Source organism: Gambusia affinis, linkage group LG03 (assembly GCF_019740435.1).
Source record: "Gambusia affinis linkage group LG03, SWU_Gaff_1.0, whole genome shotgun sequence".
NCBI lineage: Eukaryota > Metazoa > Chordata > Actinopteri > Cyprinodontiformes > Poeciliidae > Gambusia > Gambusia affinis.
The window spans coordinates 29453397-29475420 of record NC_057870.1 but is presented as its reverse complement, the minus strand read 5'-3'; the positions used below and the strand labels follow the sequence as shown (position 1 = coordinate 29475420).

The window sequence follows — 22024 nt, the reverse complement described above, 5'->3', positions numbered from 1 at the left end:
TTCATGACAGGTTGTTATGTCATGTTTATGACGGTGTCGTGACAGTCTTATTCACAACCCGTCAAATAAAATGTTACCAACATGGAAATTTTTTACTAACCCTCAAGAAAATGTGTGCTAGTTTCTTACAGCTGGAGGTAAAAAAAAGGTTTTTGTGACAGTCATTAGAGCAATACTCCTAAGTCACGCTTAATATTCATATAAGAAATGACAACCTACCCATTGATTGTATGCCTTATGCCCCCTTCTCATTGGACATAAGGCACCACGGCATTGCAAATCAGCCAGAATGTGGTTGATCTTTGCAGAGTCTTGCAAAGATCCTCTGGCGTTGAATGAGAACGAGCATAAGAGTTCCTTGAGTGTTTTAGACAAGTAAGAAAACGTCTGTGGTGAGGAATGGTTCATTTCCAGGTGGCAGCTCATCCAGTTCCTGGATGCTGCGTGGAGGGGAATGCTAGCAGCACTGGTCCAGCTGCACCTGCATGGTTTGGTCATAAGAGAATTTGAAGCTGAAGTCATGCCAAAGCTACAACCCAATCATGCTCATGGCAGGCAGGCAGCACTCCAAATAGGTTAATTTAACGCGGTTTGTGGCACAGCTGCAGTGCTCACTGCATCCAGCAGCTGCTCCAGTTGCAACCAAAATGATCTCATCCAGCAACTGCAAACAACTCACAATCTCCATACCAAGAAACACAGCTCGCTCCTTAATCAGGGTTGTTGCAAATTGAGATTGATATGCACTCGGCTTCCCATAGAGCAGGGTTGCCAGATAGGGAGAAGTGCACACACCTCCAAATCGTGCATATAGGTTAGCTGCCTGTCAGCAGTGTAGGTAAGTTGTGAGTGTTTTCAAGGTGCAGTTCTAATGCAAACGCTCCCAAAGAGAAAGTCCAGTATCACATTCAGCAATTCGGAGGGATTAGGAAGACAATCGGGAACAGCAAATAAATATAATTTCACAGCCGCTGCATAACTTTCATCTTTACATTCTTTGTGCATGATTTTTTTCAGACTGCACCAATGAGAAGTACAACATTTTGTTCCAGGTTAAAGTTATTCCACTAAAGGGCAACCGATTAGCCACAGTCCTGCAAGATTTGAAGGATCCTGGAGGTCAAACATAATTTATGATCGTTTTAATTGAGTGCGAAGGAAAGTTTAGAATCAGATACCTCAAAGGGCAATGTTGGAACAATTTAAATGCTGCTTTCCAATCCTTCTGGCAATAAAAAGAAGAAAGTAAAATGGTTATCTGTTTAGATTATAAAAAAAGGAAAAAAATGTTGACAGTTTCAAAACCTTTTCTGCTACTACAGGGAATACTTCAAGGTTGTGTAACAAATGATAAACTACTGCATCAGGAAAACAATTACCAGCACCTGAATGTGTTTCACAATGCAGTTAATCATTGCCCCTTCAACCTGCGAGCTGAGATGTGTTGCCTTGAATTAAACGATTCCAGCCGTGAAATAAAGAACAACTTTTCTAGTGAATAACTTTTATATTGTGCCAAATGTAATATGCTCTCCATGGCTACATTTCAATTAAGATAATTAAAACAAAAGGAGGTTGATCATAATGAAGCAAATGCATAAAGACACTAAATGTTGACCTGTTGTATAGTTTATCCTCTCCGATCCCAATGACATTTTCAGCACTAACAACAATAAATAATAACACTCCCAGAAGCAAAAAAGGAAGTACTGATCCTTTATTCCTTATAATATTGCAGGGCGTTTCATAATGACCCAGTAGAGACACATTCCACTGTAGACAGGTGTCTCATCCCATCAAACTAAAAGGCTGAGATAACTGCAGACCATCGCTTGTCGTGATTGTGAGCCGAGATGAGGATGATGCTTTATTTTTAGCTTTTCTATTCGTGTGACTGAGGTGTGAGTTTGTCTGAGGCAATGTGAGATTTAACCAGTAAAAAGACAAAGCATGAGCTGGAGTCAGTTCAGAAAAATATTTTTTCAGGCCAAGACAATCTGATTGTAGTATTTAAATTTGACTTTGTCCTTAAAGTAAAAATATGAACATATAATGTACTATTTTAAAAATCTTTCAAAGCTGAAGGGCATATATTATTAGGATAATTTTAAGGAATATTCACAAGCCTCCATTCAGTGGAAGTACTTCAACAGGTGAATTACTTTAAGAGCTGCTAGCAACAGGTGTGAGAATCAGTAGGTCCAAAAGGTTGTGCAAAAAGAAGCGTCGGTATTTAGAGCAGAACCTGCATCTTTGACTCTGACACTAGACATCTCAGAGCCTTTTGATTTAGCAGTACACCAGCTAGACACAGCTTTTGCCATGTGTGTCAAACTGGTTGCATCTATGTGCAGTATCTGTCTATCCAGACATGTACTCTACAAATAGTAGCCAAAAATGTCCACTTTGGAAAATATTTAAAAGCATGTGGGCAGAAGGTGCCAAAGCAGCAGAAAATATTTATTAATGAGGTCACAACATATCTTCTATGGTAAAAGTCTCTCTGACATCTAAATGAGAAGTTTTAGTATAAACCTCTCATTTACGATGAGATGTAATTGTCATGTTAACCCAGGTATGTCTCTGATTGGTTGATCTGTCCCTCTTGAGGACTCCTCCCCCAGGAAGCAGGCGTCTTCAGAGACCAAACCTTCCAATCTATGTTTGACCAGTTCAGAGAGGATTGATCAACCTTACAGATTTGATTGCTGAAATCTGACGGATCAAGGCTGGTTTCAAATCTATTTTTTTCCCCATTTTAAAAATTACAATTTGAACTCAAAAATAAACTTCCTCTCTTTAGGTGTCTGAGAAACTACCAAACCTTTGGTAATTTCTAGTTATTTAATCAGTTTAGACAGCAACAATTTAAAAGTTTATTTACAAGTAGACATTTTCTCTCACTTTATTAGTTAGTATGCTTTTTTTAACCAAGTAACCATTACTGAAAGAATATCAGAAAGAACCTGAATAATAAATTTAGCTCTTAATTTTATCAGTGATAAGCTCTGACTGATTCTTCTAATAATCTTTAACTGGATTTTAAATCAAACATTTAAAGGGTTTACACATTATCTGTCTTTACTATCGATTCATAAATGAAGTAAATCAAAACATTACTTGGTTTTGACAAAAGTTGAAACGTTTTTTGTTTTTCAAATCATGCAGTTGCACACAAATCCAACAGTAAAGCAGTGTACTCCTCAGAGAAGACGTCTTTCATCTGTTAACATGGTTTATATCATGCACAAGCTTAACCACTATTGCACAGTGATGACATTGGTGATGCAACTCACAAACAGGATCCACTATAAAAATAAAAAATAAGATTCAAATCTAGTCTGTATGACAGTGCCTTCAAAAAACATTCACCCTGTTGGATGATTTACCCTGTTGAAAGCTTTTACAAATCCATCATGAGCAATAAGATGTAGCTTTTTGGATGAAAAACTAACTTTAATATCAAAGCTAAAACTAATTACTACCCCATAATGACAGTGGAAAACTTTGTTAGCCTGATGGCATGATAGCCAAAGTCAAAATGTAACATGTTTGGAAAACAAGAAAACACAAATTTTTAAGCAAAACTTTGGCAAATCTTGATTTTGGGCTGTAACAAGTAAAAATCAAAATTTCCTCCGGTTTGGTTTTTCTTGTGGACCCTGAAGGGTTTGTGTGAAAACAAAAAGTTTGAAATCATGTGACAGAGCGTCGACAGTTCAATGCTGTGCTCTTAAAAAGCCAGATTCTGTTTGTCGTGATTGATCTGTTAAAGTAACAAAAAGGTTAAAACATCCAAGTAAAATCTGGTGACTTACTTTCATATTTAAATACCTTTATAAAACATCTGAGCAGAACGTTTTAGTTACAGGTGGGAACATAAAAAAACTCTGAAACACAATGTTAACCCATTCATTTTATACTTTCATTTATTTCATGGAACTACAGTGGAAGGTTTTTTTTCTTATAGAGATTGTCAAATTCCCAAAAGTGATTGCAATAAAAATCTACAACCCAGCAAAACTAGCTGGAGGTTTTATTTATATCTCGGCTCACATGGATGAGATTTCAAGTCCAGGTGTGGAAAGACTGGCGTGCACATTCAATCAATACACGAAGAGTACGCAGATAGACACTCCAGCTACCTTTTCACCTTGTACTGTAACATAATAACATAAAAAAATATTTTATGTGCTCCAAAATATTAGCAATGGGACTGGTGAAAAGGTAGCAAGGTATGAGAAATTTCCATCTTTAGTGCAAAATCTGTCACATTTATGAATAATTTCTAAACCCAACGTAAACTGCAGTCTCACTGCAGACACAATCCATGCCATGCAAGCATGATGCTGCCATAAACTTACTGAGCATTGGTTGAGTCCATACTGTACTCCTCTTGGTACCTGGACGCAGCACACATGAACACAGACAGGCACATGTTAGGCTGAGTCTGAGACAGCAGGCGAGGGTAGGAGAGTGTGAAAAGACAGGAGAGAAGACCACTCGGGATCCCACTTCAATTTATTTGCATGTACTTACAGCTGTGAGGAAAACAAAACAAATTCATAACCTTCACAAACTAAAGCAGTTTACGCAGCAACAAGCAACAAAGCAAGAACTGGTGCCAGAGGGGAATCTCAGTATGTCAGGATATCATAAAAAAGTTGATTCATTCAGGAAATTCAGCTTAAAATTATAAATTAAATATCTGTTTATTTGGGGCTTTCAATAATTTACAGCTACTGAAAAGCAAAAACATAGTTTCTCAGAAAACAAGAACACAATATGGAGCCACTAAAAAATTTATATATTCTCAAAGCAGACTTGTTATGTTTTGGAAATGTTGTAGCTGTTATTTCTCCAGAAGACAGTTACTAACATCCTGCACAATAAATCATCCCTAAAAATATTCAGATTATTGTGCAGAATAATCCCAATATTACTGGAGGGTCGAGTGGAAGGAAAAAATGTGGCTGGAAAAGCATGCAACTAGAATTATTGTTATAAAATGTTTAGGAAAGATGGTCAAAAACCAGGTTTTCAGTTGAATGTTAATATTTGAAAATGCAGGTCACAAACCAGAGCGACTAAAGAATAATAAAATCCAAATAGTTTAAGATCAAACGTGACATTTCCACAGTTGGTGACGACTGCAACCCGTTTTATAACAAGGAACAATCAGCACATTTTACTGCACCTCATGCTTCCATCTGCTAACAAGTAACCCTGTCACAATACATCAATTAATCACATGAAACATTAAAATTAGCTCAAAAATTTCCATTCAGGTCATTAATATTTTTTGAAGGGTCATTTTGTTGGTTTTGGTTGTAAGTTTTCCATTTCTGTTTTATTTGTTGAATTTTATTTTGGTTTTGTTGCATTTCATTATGGATTTTTAAGATATCTTCCAGTTCAAGTGTTAAGCTGCATTATTATTATTATGACTTTAGTGATATATTACTTGAAACAATATTATTGTTTGTTGCGATGACAAATTATTGTGACATTTATCATCAAGCTAAATTTGTGATGACAGTCCTGCTAACAAGCTTAATAAGAACCCTGATTAAAATTTTCAGCAGGTCTTGGCTCCTTTTCGCACTGCAAAAGGTATCAATATCAGATTTAATGATTATGGAGTCGTTGTGCCTGATTGGCTGTCAAACTGTTTTGGCCTGAATCCTGCAGGGAATATTTGTGCTTCTGATGAGAAACATCAGCTCCAACCACGCAGACTAATGGCGCTGCCCGGGTTCCTCGACATTCAGCAGCTGCCACAGCCTGATTGCCTCACTGCCACGAAACGCTGATGCAATAATTTAAGCAAAATGAGCCTCGACTAAATACTGAGTGCATAAACTGTATATTTCATGGACATAGTTTTCAGTAGACAAATAGTTCTGTTTTTTATTATTAATATTATTATTATTATTATTATTATTATTGGTCTTATGTAACAAACTAATTTCCAGAGAGACGTAAGGCTGGATATAATCAGAATTTACATACGTTAAGAATTGAAATCCCTGTTTTTTATAAACATATGTAATATTTCCTTTTTTTAATGGAAAAATTTAACTTTTTTGATGAAATTCTTATTTATTGAGATTCCACTGTATATTATATAAATTATAAAAAAAGAGTCTAAATTCAGTCAACTGAACATTCAATATGCTTGGTTCATTACATTTCAGCTACTGATCCATCCCCAGCAATTTTACTGAGATCAGCTTCCACAAACCAGTAATAATCACATATATTTGATTGAAAACTATTGACATGTTAGCAAGAGAAATGACAGCTAATAGAAAATGCAAACCACAAGAGATCAGTAAGAAAGAAATGTGTGACAAAAGTGGAAGACATACACATATTTATGTAAAGGACTAATTAATGGACAGAGCTAACAGAAAAAAGGTCTAAAGTTTATTTAGTCTGTACTCTGCACACATCAATTTTAGCAAGAAAATAAAACCAGCAAATAAATATGCTGATAAAATGAAGCAACATGCTCCACTTATGAATTGTTAAAGCCGTAGATATTTAATGCAGCCAGATTTTTATTCCCTGCAGGGCTGTAAATCATGGTCAAGAGCATTAAGCCTTGAAAGTAGGTGATACATAAAAGATCAATATTCGGCAGTGGATTTAATTGATCCAGGTCTGAAAGAAACATCTTGTAAGTTGAATGTGGTCAAAAGGGCAGAGACTCTCAATCATTTTGTCAACCACAGAAAATAATGATTCATGTTGAGTGGACAAATTTCACAAGTTAAAAGCTTTCAGTGGAAGCACTTTCTAAAGGTTCATGTCAATAATCCCTTCACAATGTAAGAAAATGAATCATTTATCATTATGTATGTGAAAAAGTTTTACAATTGTATAAGTAATATATATATGTATAATATAATATATGTATAATTAATAACTGAAAGTATGGAGGAAAACAAAAAGAATTCTTAAAGATTATTATAATAATTCTAAAAATAATTTGTCTTATCACAACAAAACAAAATGAAATCTCTATATAACCTAGTAAATAATGTATATTCTTATTGTTAAACTGATACTTAAAACAAATTCCTACTTTGAAAGGATGTGAAAAGATCCTTTCCAACCTGCAGAGATGATCCTGCAGGTTTACGTAAGTATGCAGTGTTGGAATATTTACTCTTTCATATGTTTCTGATCCTTCTTCTGTCTGGATTTAATTGTTTGGCAACCAATGAGACAAAAATAAAGCAATCAGAAAGTGATTGCTCACCTATATCTGGGATATTACATAGCAACAAAAGCATTAGCTCTTTGTTTCTGCTTCAACTGACCATTTGTGACTATTTGTCAGCACTTTGATGTGCAATAAAGCTATTAAGAGCTTAGCTAGTTCAGCTGTAAAGAAAACAGCTGCACCTTTCAGCTCTGTTAGCATGCAGCAACTATGATCAACATACAAAAAGAGCTTAAAACTGAAATATACTGAAGAAACTAACATATGTAAAGAAAGTGTTACATGCTGCAGCACAAAAAATTGTCATTCTTACTATAATTAAGATAATTATAGTAAAAAAGGTGAAATGATCCTTACCTCCTATGAAATTTTAAAAGGCCCGTATGAGCTGCACTTCTAAGGACCAGCATTTTTGTAGCGTGCCTTGAATTGCTTTTACTGAGAACCGCCTTAACGGCTGAAACACTTAAAATGGGAGGACCTCACACATGTATCTCCACATCAGTTGCAACCAAGAATTGATTTGTTGTTCTCACTTTATTGAAAGCTTTCTAAAAACGACATTTCCCAGACTGCCCTTGAGAAAACTGTAGAGGCATTTTAAATGATTTATTTAAAATATGAAGTAAGTTCAGCCACAGACAAGTAATATCCTTTGACAATGGGAGTAGTGATTATATCATTTCAGTCTGATAAGTGTCATTACATTTCATTTTTACTCTATGAAGTGGCTGCAACACTTCATGCTCCTGTAAATTTACTCACTGATTCATACATCTACTATGGGGACTTTGAATGCAAGCATGCTTCCTCTCAGTGTCTGCATATGTTGGACTCAGTCCATCATGACACTGAGATTTATAGTCCATTCAATAAGCTCTTAATCACCATTGTTTTTATATAGGGTGGGCTAGTCGCCCTCGTCTGTCAGAATAAATTACTGCCATGTCCTGTTATTCACTTCACTCCTAGAAACTCCCAGGCCACTTTCCCTGAGGGTGTGAAATGAAGAGCTGACGAGGATTTTCAATATTATTCTTCATTCTTTTTTTGGTTTTTCAAATACATTGTTTTTAAAATTTCCTTCTCCTCTTAAATTGCAACCCCCCAGATAAAAACATTTTTTGTATATTGTGTGGAAGTTGATGGTTTCTTACTTGTGTATATTTTAATCTGTAGCTGTCAAGGCAGCTACAGAAACTGTGGTCCACAGTTCAACAAGAATAAAGAGTAACAGTTTCTCTAAGTCTTTCTAATGAGACACCAGAGTTTTTCTGTTGCTGTAGAGAACTAAGGTCTCCATCTCCAGTCCTTGATGGTCAATTGTCCTGCAACATTTGAATGCATCCCTGCTCAAAACCACCTGAATCAAATGGCTGCATCCCTTCCTCAGAAGTAACTTCCCTTGATAATGATGCATTCATTTGATTCACGTGTTTTCAACAGGAATGTATCAAAAAGGGGCAGGACTTTTTATGACAGGAGTTTGAGCCCCATGTCATGGAATATAGTGCTCTGAAAAAGGCTACTACAGCATTTCCAAGCTTTAAAGGAGAAAAAAAAACAGACAAGTTCTTGTTTAGAAACTAAGAGATCCACCATCTGTCTTTTTTAGGTAACACTATTTTGAAATGACAGTTAGCTGGATACAAGAGGCCTGTTGGCTCAGCAGCCATCTACAGTCTTTCTCCAGCAGATGATGATAGCCTAGTTGTGTAATGAGTCAACACTGTGGCTTTGACACCAAATGTTACTCTACAACAAAGGAGAAATGAAAACGGTCCAACATTTAGTTCAATAAACACATTTACTTCAATGCAGCTAGTAAATTTAGCCACAGTTTATTTGGTTTGCTAAATGTATGAAAATCAAAATAAATGTTATTAAGATTATTATAAGTTTCTATTTTCTTTAAATATTGTTTCTTTCTTGTTTTAAATATCAGCAAAAGATCAATTTTAATATTTTTATTTTAAATTTACTTAATGTTATTATTTCATGGGAATCCAACACTGGTCCATTAATAATTAATTATTCAACCTAAAATTACTTTACTGACATAAAGCATGTGACACGTGTGGATAATAGCATTCATATATTGCTAAAAATATATGGTAAAATATGTGATATAATATATATATCAGGCATATATGTATAATGGCTACATATAGGCCTGAAAACATTTTTTTGTTTTTAAAGCTCTGAATGTTTATAAAGCAATTATGACAGATGGCATGCAGTTTACTGCAATTAAATCCCTCCATTGAGTTTGGGGTGTTAAAATCAAATTAAGCTAATTACGGCATGAAAGCTGAGAGCTATAAATAAACATGAAGATAAACAAGGAAGACCCGACCTGTCCTCGCTCTAAAAAAAAATCACTGAACAGTATTTTATGAAACAAGCAAGCAGTGGATTTAGAAAAGACATGAACAAGTAATTAGTTGAAAAGCTGTTAAATAAACAATTTCTGATTCTTTTAAAATTGTGAACGAATGAGAAAATAGTGTTAGAGTGATGATAAAACTAAATAAAAACAGCACAAAGAAAATACAACAAATATTCAGCTGTCTCATTTGTTTAACATCCCTACAAGCTGGAGTATTTTATTCCTCTTATCCCTTAATTACCTGATATCTCTTTGTGGCTTACATGAAAACCCATTTCCTTCCAGTTTTGCAGATGAAGATGCATTACCTGAGGTGACTTGTCCTTACAATTTTAGAATAAAGTCTAGTTAATTTTTCACTCTTAAACACATCTATAAAACATCCTCAATATAAAGTATCCCAAGGATAAATGTCTGAAAGCTCAGTAGAATGGGATGATAAAAAGGTTTAAAAAAGTCTGGAGGGATCATGGGACTAGAAAGAGATTAGAGTCAGTTTAAGTATCCAAAAGAATTAAAATTAGTTAATGAGTGTCTTCAAAAATGTTGTCTTTAAGCTCTACTTACTAAAGTATAGTTTTGTTGTAAATTGGGGGTTTAAAAATGTTTAATAGATTAAAATTTACCCATTCTACCAACAATTTTAACTTTAAACCTAAAACTATTCGTACCAAACTGCAAATACTGAGACAAAAAACAGCAGCAAGTGCTTATAGACCATGTTAGCAACTCACATACAAAACGTATTGCACATAAAAATGTAATTATAAATAAATTACAAAGTGCTCATCTGTATCCACTCCATTTGATGGGTCAATTGTATAACATTGTTGAACTGTGGACCACAGACAATAAGTCCAAGAGTTGCACTATTGACATCCATGTTAGGGCTGCACAATGTCAGGAAAAGAGATAATTGCCTGTCACTAAATAGCATTTTAATAATTACCTTTCCTCTAAGTCAGTTTTTCTCAATGTCTAATCAAATTTAACAAAAAGTGTTAGACTACAGCTGTACTCAGATTGTATGCAGGTAAATATATAAATTTCTCCCATCAACCACGTTTTGTATTACTTTGAAGGTAAAAGTGTTTTTGTGTTCCAAAGTGAGACTTTCAGCTGCTTCCACTCACTATGTGTAACACAAGCATCACACAGCTCAAAAATATAAAGTATTCTGGCTACACGGTTGCTCCTACCAACCTGCATTGAGTTGGGGATATGAGTTTATTAACAAATGCCTAAACGTGATTGTTTGGAGGCACGAAAGATTAACACTCATACAGTTTATAGAGAGCACAAACCAAACTGTCTGATAGGTGGCAGAGAGGCTATATAGCATCAAATAGGACCTGCAAATACAAATCACACAAGTGTACCTAGGAATGAGTTGGGAAAGAGTCGATTTGATGTTTAGGTAAAGATAATGTGATTGTGAACTTATTATTTATGAGCTGTTGGCTGCATGTTAGCCAGTTAGTTTGGGACATGGATGTACTGCAGCCTGTAACCATCAAAATGAATAAGGCTCAATAATATCCAAAGATAAAACAAGAAACAAATTAGCTGACAAGACTTACTATGCATGGCTTTTAAAAAGATTAGTCTGTTGTTGCTTAGCTGAAGTTTTTCCATGTGTTCTTAAAAGACTTTTAAAAATATTCTGTATTAGTACAACAGGGTTCCAAAATGTTGTAAATCATGCAGATAAATGTTTTCTATTGCTTATAATATGCTTGATTTCATTATGGACTGCACTTCCAACGTTTCTCCAGCCATCTGAACACAAATCCCACACTGATCACATTTCTCAAGGAAACTCTAAAACTCCAGACAAAATCCAACCAGGAAGCAAAAAGTATAAATAAAAACTGTTACTAAAATATTCCACCTAAATGATTAAAACAATTATAGAGAAAACCATTATTTCTCCCTTATCTATATCCTTGCCAACAATAGAAACCTTACCACAACAATGGTTGAAATCTGGTTTCCTGGGCAACCAGCCAGATGATACATTAGGTTTTACAGCCCGAGCCATTCAAAGATATTGCGTATTAGATTAGAATGCATACAGATTTAAGTATGGGCAACATTACTCGGTTTCTGGGTTTACTGAGAGTCAATCTGTTCTGCTTGACTGCTGGTGCAATCTCTGGTTTTAAGAAAATAGATTTTGATCAGAAACAGATAATCACTTATCACTACAATCACCTCCATCACAGCAGCAACACCAAATCTCATTTTCACTCATGTAATCCTTGCAAATCATTTGGGGCTTTTTGTAACTGCTTATACTACCCATCCTCTAGCAAGTTCATCTTTTATACATCTCTCTGATTTCCTTTGAAAGCTCACCACCACTTCTATCAACATCGTTATCACAACAAGGGATTCTGGTATTTAAGCTGCTGATAATTTTTTCTTAAATTGACATTACTGTCCTTTATCCAACTGTTTCACACTTACAAAGTAGAAAGAGAAACCTGAAAATTTGCCAGCTTAAATGTCAAACTCTGACCCAAAGTGTTCATTTTATGTCCACCTGGATGTTCGGGACATTAGACAGTTGTGTCAATTCTCCTAACAAACTGTGACACCCGTCTGGCCCTGCCATCAACAATAAAAGGTTTAAACAAGTGACATGTGCCCCGGGGGGGAGGTAACATGGAAATGGCATTTTCATTCAATTCCCAAGAGAGCTCTGTCTTTAGCTGACTAGAAAATATTTCTGCTCACCACAAACATTAAGGATAAATCAACTTTTGGGTGAAAAATGGATTAGTCAGCATTTAAAGAAGCTACTTTTTTAGAGAATTATTCAAAGAAATAATAGCTTCACAGTTCTCAATGAAACTATTGCTTTTAGGTATTCTATAGAACCAGATATGCATGTGTAAGTATGGATGCATCACCAGCATTTTTGGCTGTGCAGAGCAGCTTTATGCAACATTGCAAAATCCTTCAGTTTTCAGCTTAAGCAGCCTGACGATAACAGAGACAATGTAAAACATGAATCTCTGTGGCTCTGTGTGACAAAGAACAAAAAGTCCACTGGTTGTTACACAGTGAGCCAGCCCACATGTACCACATCCAATTTGTTTACCAAATCACAGGACAGCGCAGACTGATTCTCTGGATTCTCCACGTTAAAATAAAACATGCCAGTAGAGTATGTTAAACATAAAGACTTAGACATCTCTTGTGATTTGCATTTTTATTTCATCACCCATTCTGAATGTAGTTCATTAGAATGTGCCCAAAACATTGTTTAACTTTAATTAAGCAGTGATCTGGTATATATTTGACCCAAAAAGAGAATCTCAATTCATAAAATTGTGATAGGAATGCAGCATCCACTGAATTATGTAAGCGCTATACTGCAGCCATTAAATCACAGTGATGCTGTGAAGAAAATGACTGGCAAGTGTAAGCAAAAATAAAGATCTGGACTTAAAGGCTGACGTAGAAGTTGCCCAAGACTTAATAATCTACGAGGTATAACAATTAGAAACGGAGCGTTACGCTTCGACATATTCTAATAGATTCCTATGGGAAATACAGATTTACGCATGGAAAGCGTCAGTAGTAATGCAGCGTAACTTTCAGTCATGCATAATTACGAAATAAGTTGTAAGACTTGAGGCGCTATGCGCACTCAGCATTGAGTTATTTCGGGGATGCTGCATTCAGAAACATGCCGCTGCGGTTTGGATATGCGGCTGCTACCTTTGGCCGACATCGCTCCCAAAAGAGCCCGTGCTCCGCAGAGGGTTGGAGGGATTGACCCAGGTGGGCTCGGGGGGTGTCTGCACGTCGGTCTTGACGTCTGGGTCGATCTCCGATGGCGAGGGTGTCAGTTTAGCGCCTGCCATGCTTGTCAAGCGATACTTCCAGCAGTGCGATTCCTCCTCCTCGTGTCAGAACAGGCTCGGTTCAGGCGCCGACCCTACCGAGGAAAAACTGCATCCCGGTCTCACTGACGGCGCACGGGGACGGAGGGGGGACGTCTCCCTCCCTGCCGCATCACAGAGTCCTCCGATGCACTGAGGGGGGAAATTAGCAGGACTCCTGGTTGTGTTGTGGAGTCTTCCTCCATTACTTGAAGATAAGAGCGCCCTGTGCAGCTCACATTCACACGTCGTCACGATCCAACGTCAAGCGCTCAACCAACCCGACGGGCTTTCCACGGGTTACATAACCAATTGTAAAGTTAATGATCGCGCTTTTCTTCTCATACGATCAAGAAACTATTCATTTTCTTAACGTCCTGCAAACAGCATCATGTGCAATTGTTCTTTTAGAAGATACGAAATAATAAACGCCAAGAAAATAATGCAGCCTGTGACGAACTGTGAACAGAATCCAATTCACAGTCAGGAGTAACCCGCAAATACAAATGAGCAGGTGGTCCAGGTAAACACCCCACGGCATGGTCCTGCTGGTTTGCATAGAAACACAGATCAGCCGGTATGCAAACATCATCATCATGCAACTGCAATTTCTGAAAGAGCAAGGACAGGAAATGCAGCATATGCCACTCCTATATAATTTAAATGTAATCACATTTCATTTTAACATATGATGCAATAATGCTTTTAAATAAATAGTAAAAGAGCTACTTTTAAAATCAAATCAACTACATATATGTGCAGCAACTAACCTGCAATAAATATGCAGAAGCTGCTTGACGCTAATAAAACAAGCAACATTCAGAGGAATGTTTCTGATACCTGCTTCTTCAGTATAAGAATATCTTCTTTGTAAAACTTCATTCTTTAAAGTTGGAGAACAAATTTTTGATTTTCAAGTTTGGAAAAGCAAGTTTAGTAAACAAAGTTCAGAAATGATTCATATCTAAACTGGATTTACTATGCATCCATTTACTTATTCCTTTATATTCTATCAAATAATCTTTCTCTGAATCTTTTAAGGTGCCGTTTTATTGTTAAATCACTACGTTTTGTTGAAATTTGGTTATAAAATGTACAGGTGCACAGAAGATATTCTTTGAGCCTTTGCTCACGTAAAATGGGTGTGGTGATGCCTATTGGTACACGTGAGAGACAAACAACTGGTTTACTAAAGAGTAACTGATCTAATTTTCCTCACTGTAGCTGTAATAAGAGCAAAGAGCCGAGAAAATTAAACGTTCTGTTGTTTTTGAGGTCAACAGTGCGCTGATCTTATCAATCAGAAAAAGAAAAAATGCAATGGAGACTCTGCTTAAGTTGATTTGCTGTTCAGTTGACATGATTTGTGTCTGAACAGTTGAATAGACAAAAAATAAATAAAACATTCAAGCCTGGATTTGAGGAAATGCAAACAATTCACATGTGTGGCATATTGTAATACAACTGACAGTGTTAGCTAACCACCACTAATAACAAGGTTTGATGAATCTAAAAACAAAAAAGCCACTGATAGTTCCCTAAATCTCTTTTAACACATACATATTTTCCATTCTCAATTTGTCTGCCATACTAATGACCTAGAGTTTGCTAGATGATGTTTTCTTCCTTATAATGTTTGTTCCTAATAATGCTGCATCTTCTGCACAGGCACACCTTCCACAGCTAATCCATTTAGGAAGCACCTGGCACACAGTACGTTCAGTGGAACATACTGTTCCACCGTTCCATATCCTCTGATATTTTGAGTTTTGCCTCCAGGAAACACATTACCCATCTGGTTATGCTGGGATGCAGGAGATGGGACTGTGATTATTTACTCCCCAATTGGATGTGGGGTCTGGGAGATGTATCCGCTGAAGCAAACAAATATGAGATCTCTTCTATCTATGAGCCGTTAGTATCTTTGAAAAAGATTGGTGTTTACATCATTATGTTTCCTGGACTGAAATGACTTTAGTTTAGTAGATTTTCTCTTAAAACTCCAGGTTTTATCACAGTATTAATGCCGATCTATTATACTGCATATAGAGAGCTGCTCCAGCACCTATTAATGAAAGTCAAAGTATCATGCAGAACATTTAGCATTTCCCACTGCTCTTCTGACCTTCAATTTCAACTCGGTGTGGTGTCATTCCTGGGTCATTGTTCCCATTTCAGAGGTAGATATGTTGCCACTATCTTGTTTTTCTCTTGTTCACTGCACTTCTCTTTTCAGGATTTTTATTTTATTTTTTGAAAGAGATAAATGTGCTTGAGCTACACATCCTGCTGGTCTTTCAATAGCTATGGATTTGTTTTGCCACCACTGGTTCTTGTTTTACAACCTTGAAATTATATTTTGCCTTCTTATTTTTCCCATAGCACTATGTGCTGCTTGAACTGCATTAAATCTTCTCAATGCACAATCAGAATTATTTAGCAAATTTTGATAATTTTAGGTTGAAAAAATCGAGTTGTTTTAAGAATGCAAAAAATTCTCGTGTGGCATAATACAACCCTCACTAATACAAAATATGAACAGCACAAAGAATTTGTCTTTTATTTTATTTTAGTTAAAGACTGACCCATATTCTGTTGACCTGGCGACCATTTTGTCTAGAAAGGGATCGAGAAATGGTTTTAGTGTGAATGGCTGGTACTTAAATTATTCAAGTACCAGGAGATTTTGAGTTAAAATTATGTGGACTCTCCCCGTACACTGAAAATGAGTCATCGTGGTTTCACTCAGCAAAATAATTATCCAAAACATATTGGAAAATCACTCTAGAAAGGGTTAAACAAACACAAAACAAAACAAAACCTGTCCCATGACCAACTCAGTCTCAAATGTTTTTTACACATCCCAAATCCTAAAAATCTCTGTGGGTTGAGCTGAGGAGAAGAGAAAATCTGAGATTAACCAATGAGCTTCCTTCTCATCCTGTACTGGATTGTAAAAAGTTAAAGTAAATGACCGTGCTGCCCTGTTGTATAAAGTATTCACAACATATGAGCCAATTCTGGTGTTTTATTAAAAAAAAGATTCTCTGAAATTAAAGGTTGAGTTTTAAGTCAAATGAATTCAATAAAAAGTTGAACTTTTAAAGTATAGATGTTCTCTCTGGGATTAATAGTGTCAAACCTTTAAGGGCTAAGCTAACAATTAGAAATAAACAAGAGACAACACCAGTATTAAATAATGAAAATGTTTGATCTAAGAAAGTTAATCAGAAACAAAAATGAGAACACACTTGAGCACAGAGACACTGTGTGGCTAAAGGAAGAACTACAGACGCTGTGTTGCTGATCTCATAACAGAGCGAGAGAGAGAAAAATTAAAGTCACCGTTTGCTTCATGTGTTGTACAGCTAATGACAGATGGCAGTATAGCTCTAGGTTTTGTTTTCTGTGAGGTTGCACCGATGCACAACCTGTAGATCAGCTCCTCAAACCTGTTCTTTCTTTCCAGGCGTAGCAACAATTTACACGATAATTTACAAATTGAACACTAATGAAGCAGAATGAGAAAAAAAATAACAAATTGAGCGTCAATACAAGGGAAGGTTAATGCAGCATGATAAATCAAACATACTCACACTTCATATTAATACACATTATGTCTGCCCCAAGGTTAACCCTGATGCAGATATTAAGTGCAGGGATATGACAGATATTGACATGAAGCAGCAAGACATGTTAGCTAAACACTGGCCAGAGCTTAGGGGGAAAAATATCATCTTCAAAATGCCTGGAGTAGCTTCATGAATTCTGCAAGATCATAATTATCTTCTGACATGATGGCACAAAAAAATGGAGACACAGAAGTTTGATGTCTCATAGCTGCCAAAGGTCTGACATTATGAAGTAAAAAATACTGAGAATGACTGATTTAAATCCACTATAGTTGCTTTAGATAAATAGTTATAAAATATAAATAAATGGGAAAAATATCTTGTTTTTGGCTCAAACCGGGGAGAATTATTTTGCTCATTAAGAAGGTTGAAGATGATCAATTAGCTCGTGATCCCATCAGTCTTCAACAGTCACAGGGCACGCCTCAGCTCCCGCTTTACTGCATAAGGGCAATGAGAGCTGTGGTAATGCTTCCTCTGTCAAAACATATTAGGGCGGTGAGCTGGTGCTGCTGTGGGCGAGCTGTCTGCCTGAGCACAGTGTTGCACAGAGAGGAAGAAGAAGTCTAGCCAATGACACTGGCAGTCTTACATATATACACACTTCCAAGCTACACAGCCAGTTACTTTTTTTCTCTGCTGCTTCGTGGCCTGTGGCTCATTTGTGCAAAAAGGCTAAACTACCCATTTGTTTGCTGCAACCTTGCGTAATCTGTAAGAAATGACAGGCAGTGGGAATGTTCACTTTTGTTAGACGAGTGTCCTACAGACAGCGACTGCTTCAAATTTAATTTAATTTAATTTAAATCTGTCTTTTTTGCAAAATGTCTCCGAGTGCTTTAGATCCTTTTGTTGAACCTTTGTTATGCCCTTTTATGCTCCTTGCATGAAGCAGAACTCTCTTTGTGCGTCCGTATATGTATATAAATATATATTAAAATATATAAATGTATACATTTCTTGTAGATTCTAGATTTCTTTAAATCTCAATATTGTTCCCAATATTGAGAATGACCTAGCTTGTTTTTTGTTGTTGTTTTTTCCTCCCTAAATCATCTTTTGGCTCAAAAAGAGGTAGATTTTTTTTTCTTCCTTGGCAAAATCTAAGGCCGTTACTTTTCAGAGGGTGAAGATATGCTGTTTTTAAAAATAACTTTGCATTATTTTTTCTTATGCTGTAAATCATAAGATGTGAGGTTTAAATATTATACTTAAATAAAAAAATAACTATATATATAAAAAAAGGCAAAGCCAGTCAAATTCCCATTTCATACTATTTCATCATTTCATCATGAAATAATAAAAAGTTCCTTACTCATACCTATTTGCATTGCATATTTTATGATGCACAGCTTATTTTGTATTGCATTATGGAATTTAATCTTTTATTTTTTTTTTTTTTATTGTGTTTCACTTTGGGTTACAGTTGTGTTTGGAAAATGTTATATAAATAAAATTGACTTGTACCAAATTATAGATAAATCACACCTGAAACAATTATTTGTGATACGGCGCCCTTTATTGAGAACGTTTCAAATATTTTCTAACAAACACAAACCAAGTCTTTTAGCCTAACACACTTCCCTCTCTTATTTCCATGGCTCACATTTATCACGATACACTGGTCTGGCATAGTAAAAGTATCTTTTTATTAAGAAAACATTTCTAGAAAACGGCAAATTCGTAAGGAATCTTAGAAAAGATAAATCCAAAGATTGCTTCAAAAGATTTCTTTATGTAGGAGAAATCTAAAACCCCTGAAGTTTATGGCTACCTAACTATAAACATGCAATCAAATAATGATATGATTAAATGAAAGAATCTTTGACACCAAAACCATCTCTGTCCCAGCGTTCCTCAGCCTGGATCTACTTCTAATTGTAGCATTATGACACACTTCCCTCAGAGTTTCACTGCTTGCTTATAAAATTGTCTATCAAGCCACTTACTTGGCAGAATTTTAGGGCAATTAAAAATGACATCTCTTTCCATTTCTGTTTTTCTTTTAATTAACCTATGTGCCTAACACACATTAACATGCAGGGACAGGACAAGCAACACTGAGCTGAAGCAACTATTGCTTAATAATTAGATACAGCAGATATCTCCCACAGTATTTGCTGAGTATTTAGCACGGCAAAAATATCTATAAACAAATACAGTCAACTAAGAAATTCATCCTGGCTCTGACTGGTTGTTTCTGCAGATGGCAATAGGACCACAGTGAAGAACCAGAGAAGCTCATTTTTTTAAAATAAATAACTAAATAAATCACCTACTGCAGTTTTAAGAATCAGCTGAGCATCTGGTGAGAAATTTAACAATAACTATAATAATCAAATACTGAAATATTTCCCACCAAATTAATTCCATCATTCCATCATCAGTTTTAGGCAGGAGATTTGAATCAATTTTGTAGCAATGGTGCTTATAGTTTTGAAACAGTGCTGGTCTGAATTCATGTTGACAGAAAGTGAATTTAAAGAAAATATCCTGAGTAACATTTGGTGAGTGCAATATGACAGGCAGTGGAGTCGTGAGTTTAAAAGGCTGCTACTGGGCGTTTTCTACACTAATGCTGCAAATCCATGATCAGCAAAGCAGAATGCGACAGTGATTATGACACATTTCCCTAATTGCTTTGGACAATAAAAAAAAAAGAAAAGAAAAGCAGGCAACTGAAGATGGACTGATTCAAAACTACTTTAAAAAGCTAGAAAGAAAAGACAGTTGTAACTGACTTTAATTCTATGTTATTATATATAAGAGGAAACTATTTTGGATTAATAAAGCCATTTCTTAGAGCTTGTGCATCCATGGGTGAAAGCTGTACAAAAAGCCAGAATACCAAAATCCTCTCCAATGATCTGCCTCCATCATTACATTAAGTCCTGACAAAATCACCTCCACTGATCTTAATTACACGGGCAAGACAAAGCAGTGGAGTTAAATGTTAAATGCATCAGATGATTCCATCCAAAGTGTTGGACTGGACCATTATCTTCTGTAATGGTGCAGAAGATAAACTAATTCTATAGGGTACATAAATACAGATTGTTCTCTCTTTTCAGAGCCTGTCCCCTGATGATTCTACTTTTAATTAACCTTCCCATGTGTGTTAATCTCCTGGGACATGCCCAAAGCCACTGAAATGTTCACACAATCCCACATGTAGACGATTAAAAGCCCTTTGGGAGACATAAATCAGAACAGAAAGTGCTAAAAATTATATTTTCACAACTTGAGTATGTCTGTAACAAATTTCCTTCGACCACTGTTAAACAGATTGTTTATGTTCCCAGCAATAGGCTCAAGAAAAAACCCTTACACAATACTCAGCATAATCTAAAAACATTATGCGGACGTATTTGGGTTTTCTGTTCCACAGCAGTAACAACAATAACCCTTGCACTAACAACATGTTTAAGACACAGCCATTAGGCTGCTGATGAGAACAAGTCTGGAGGACTTTCAGTGTCGCCCACCCACTCTGTGCTGATGGTGATGACTAATACCACCTATGGTCTGAACTGCAAGCTCTAGTTGCTCCACAGAAACAGAAAAGTAGCCAGAAACAGCAGCCACTTTAAAAAGCAGAAAATCTTTTTGATGACATTACTAAATTGGATTCAAATATGAGTAGCTCTTACAGGCTATAAGCAAATTATCAAAAGAATGATCTAGAATGTGCTTTATCACACTGTGTTTTATCTATTTGGACTTGATTTTTAAATGTAAGGATAAACTGTATGAAATCAGGTGCTCAGTTATCACAAAACATATTATTTATTCAGAACTTTCAGTAGCTATTATATCTGCTCCCATTTTCTTCCTTTCTCTTATCTATAATCGACATAATCCTTGCGTTCCTGCGGGTTTTTGGCTTTACTGCGCCTCATTTCTGTGTTTGTCTTTGTTCCCAGAATTATCAGCCTCGTAAACATACTGAGATGAAAATAATGCAGGCATTGAGTCCCAGCAGACCCCTGTGCTACAGAATCGGTGCAAACAAAACAGCTGCTGCCAACAGCGCATGACTATTGTCTGAGGACATTTTATTTGGGCTTATGACTCTGGATAACAGTATCTGGCGGAGTCAACCAGAAACCCCTTTAATCGAACATGTCATTTTGATTTACAGTATCATTAGAATTGGGCTGCTTTGAAAAACATCCAACAAGTTTACATCACATCATATCTTTTGCTTCATGTAGAATTTAAACAAATTTCTATATTAAACATCCAAAAAAACAAAAGGAGTGCCAGAGAGAAACCAATGTCAGAGGGTAGCTGTTGCTGTCAGCATTAGTGTTTCATCTTCCTTTCAAGTGCCACGTTTTGACACTGAAGATGCTATTAAGAGTTGATTAAGTGACTAATTAAAAGTGTTCACTCTGTTTACAATGTGTCAACAACACACTGCCTTGATTAGACGAGAAAACCCCCAACGTAATGACAGACATACAGAGGTTTTATATGAAGGTATGTAAAATACAAGAGCATCTCAAAACATTTCTGTAATTCAACTAAAAAAAGTTAACTTAAAACTTGGATTCATCAGACTGATGTTTATCATTACCTTAAGATTATACTCATAGATAACACCTGAACTTCAGCTTATGAGAAAAAATAACATTCCATAAGACAAAGAAACAGAATCACTTTCATGCAAACATTTGTCCATTTATGGTCTAGAAAAATCACAGGGAATACAGGAGACTATCAAAGTCTGACAATGGTAAGTTGAGTGGAAGAAAAAACTGTGTTAGTGTGTTTTATGTCATACTGCATAAAACAGACATTGTTGCAATACTTCATGTGAAAATAGTCCCAGACAATGATTGTGCAGTACAAAGAGAAGCTTTCCTGGAGGCTGATA

At 36.0% G+C, this 22024-nt stretch overlaps 1 protein-coding gene across 13 annotated transcripts in view; it reads right to left on the bottom strand.

Moving 5' to 3' along the window:
- Window positions 1-22024, bottom strand: part of kcnt1b (potassium sodium-activated channel subfamily T member 1b) — an 82838-nt gene that overhangs the window by 45191 nt on the left and 15623 nt on the right. For 9 of the 13 annotated variants that reach the window (XM_044112042.1, XM_044112043.1, XM_044112047.1 and 6 more), the window contains one exon: window positions 4365-4403. The exons of 3 other annotated variants lie outside the window; for them this stretch is intronic. In XM_044112042.1, the coding sequence (XP_043967977.1) occupies window positions 4365-4403 (39 nt within the window). Of the gene's footprint in view, window positions 1-4364; window positions 4404-13349; window positions 13853-22024 lie in introns of those variants that run through there. One more of the 13 variants, XM_044112052.1, reaches the window with a different exon arrangement.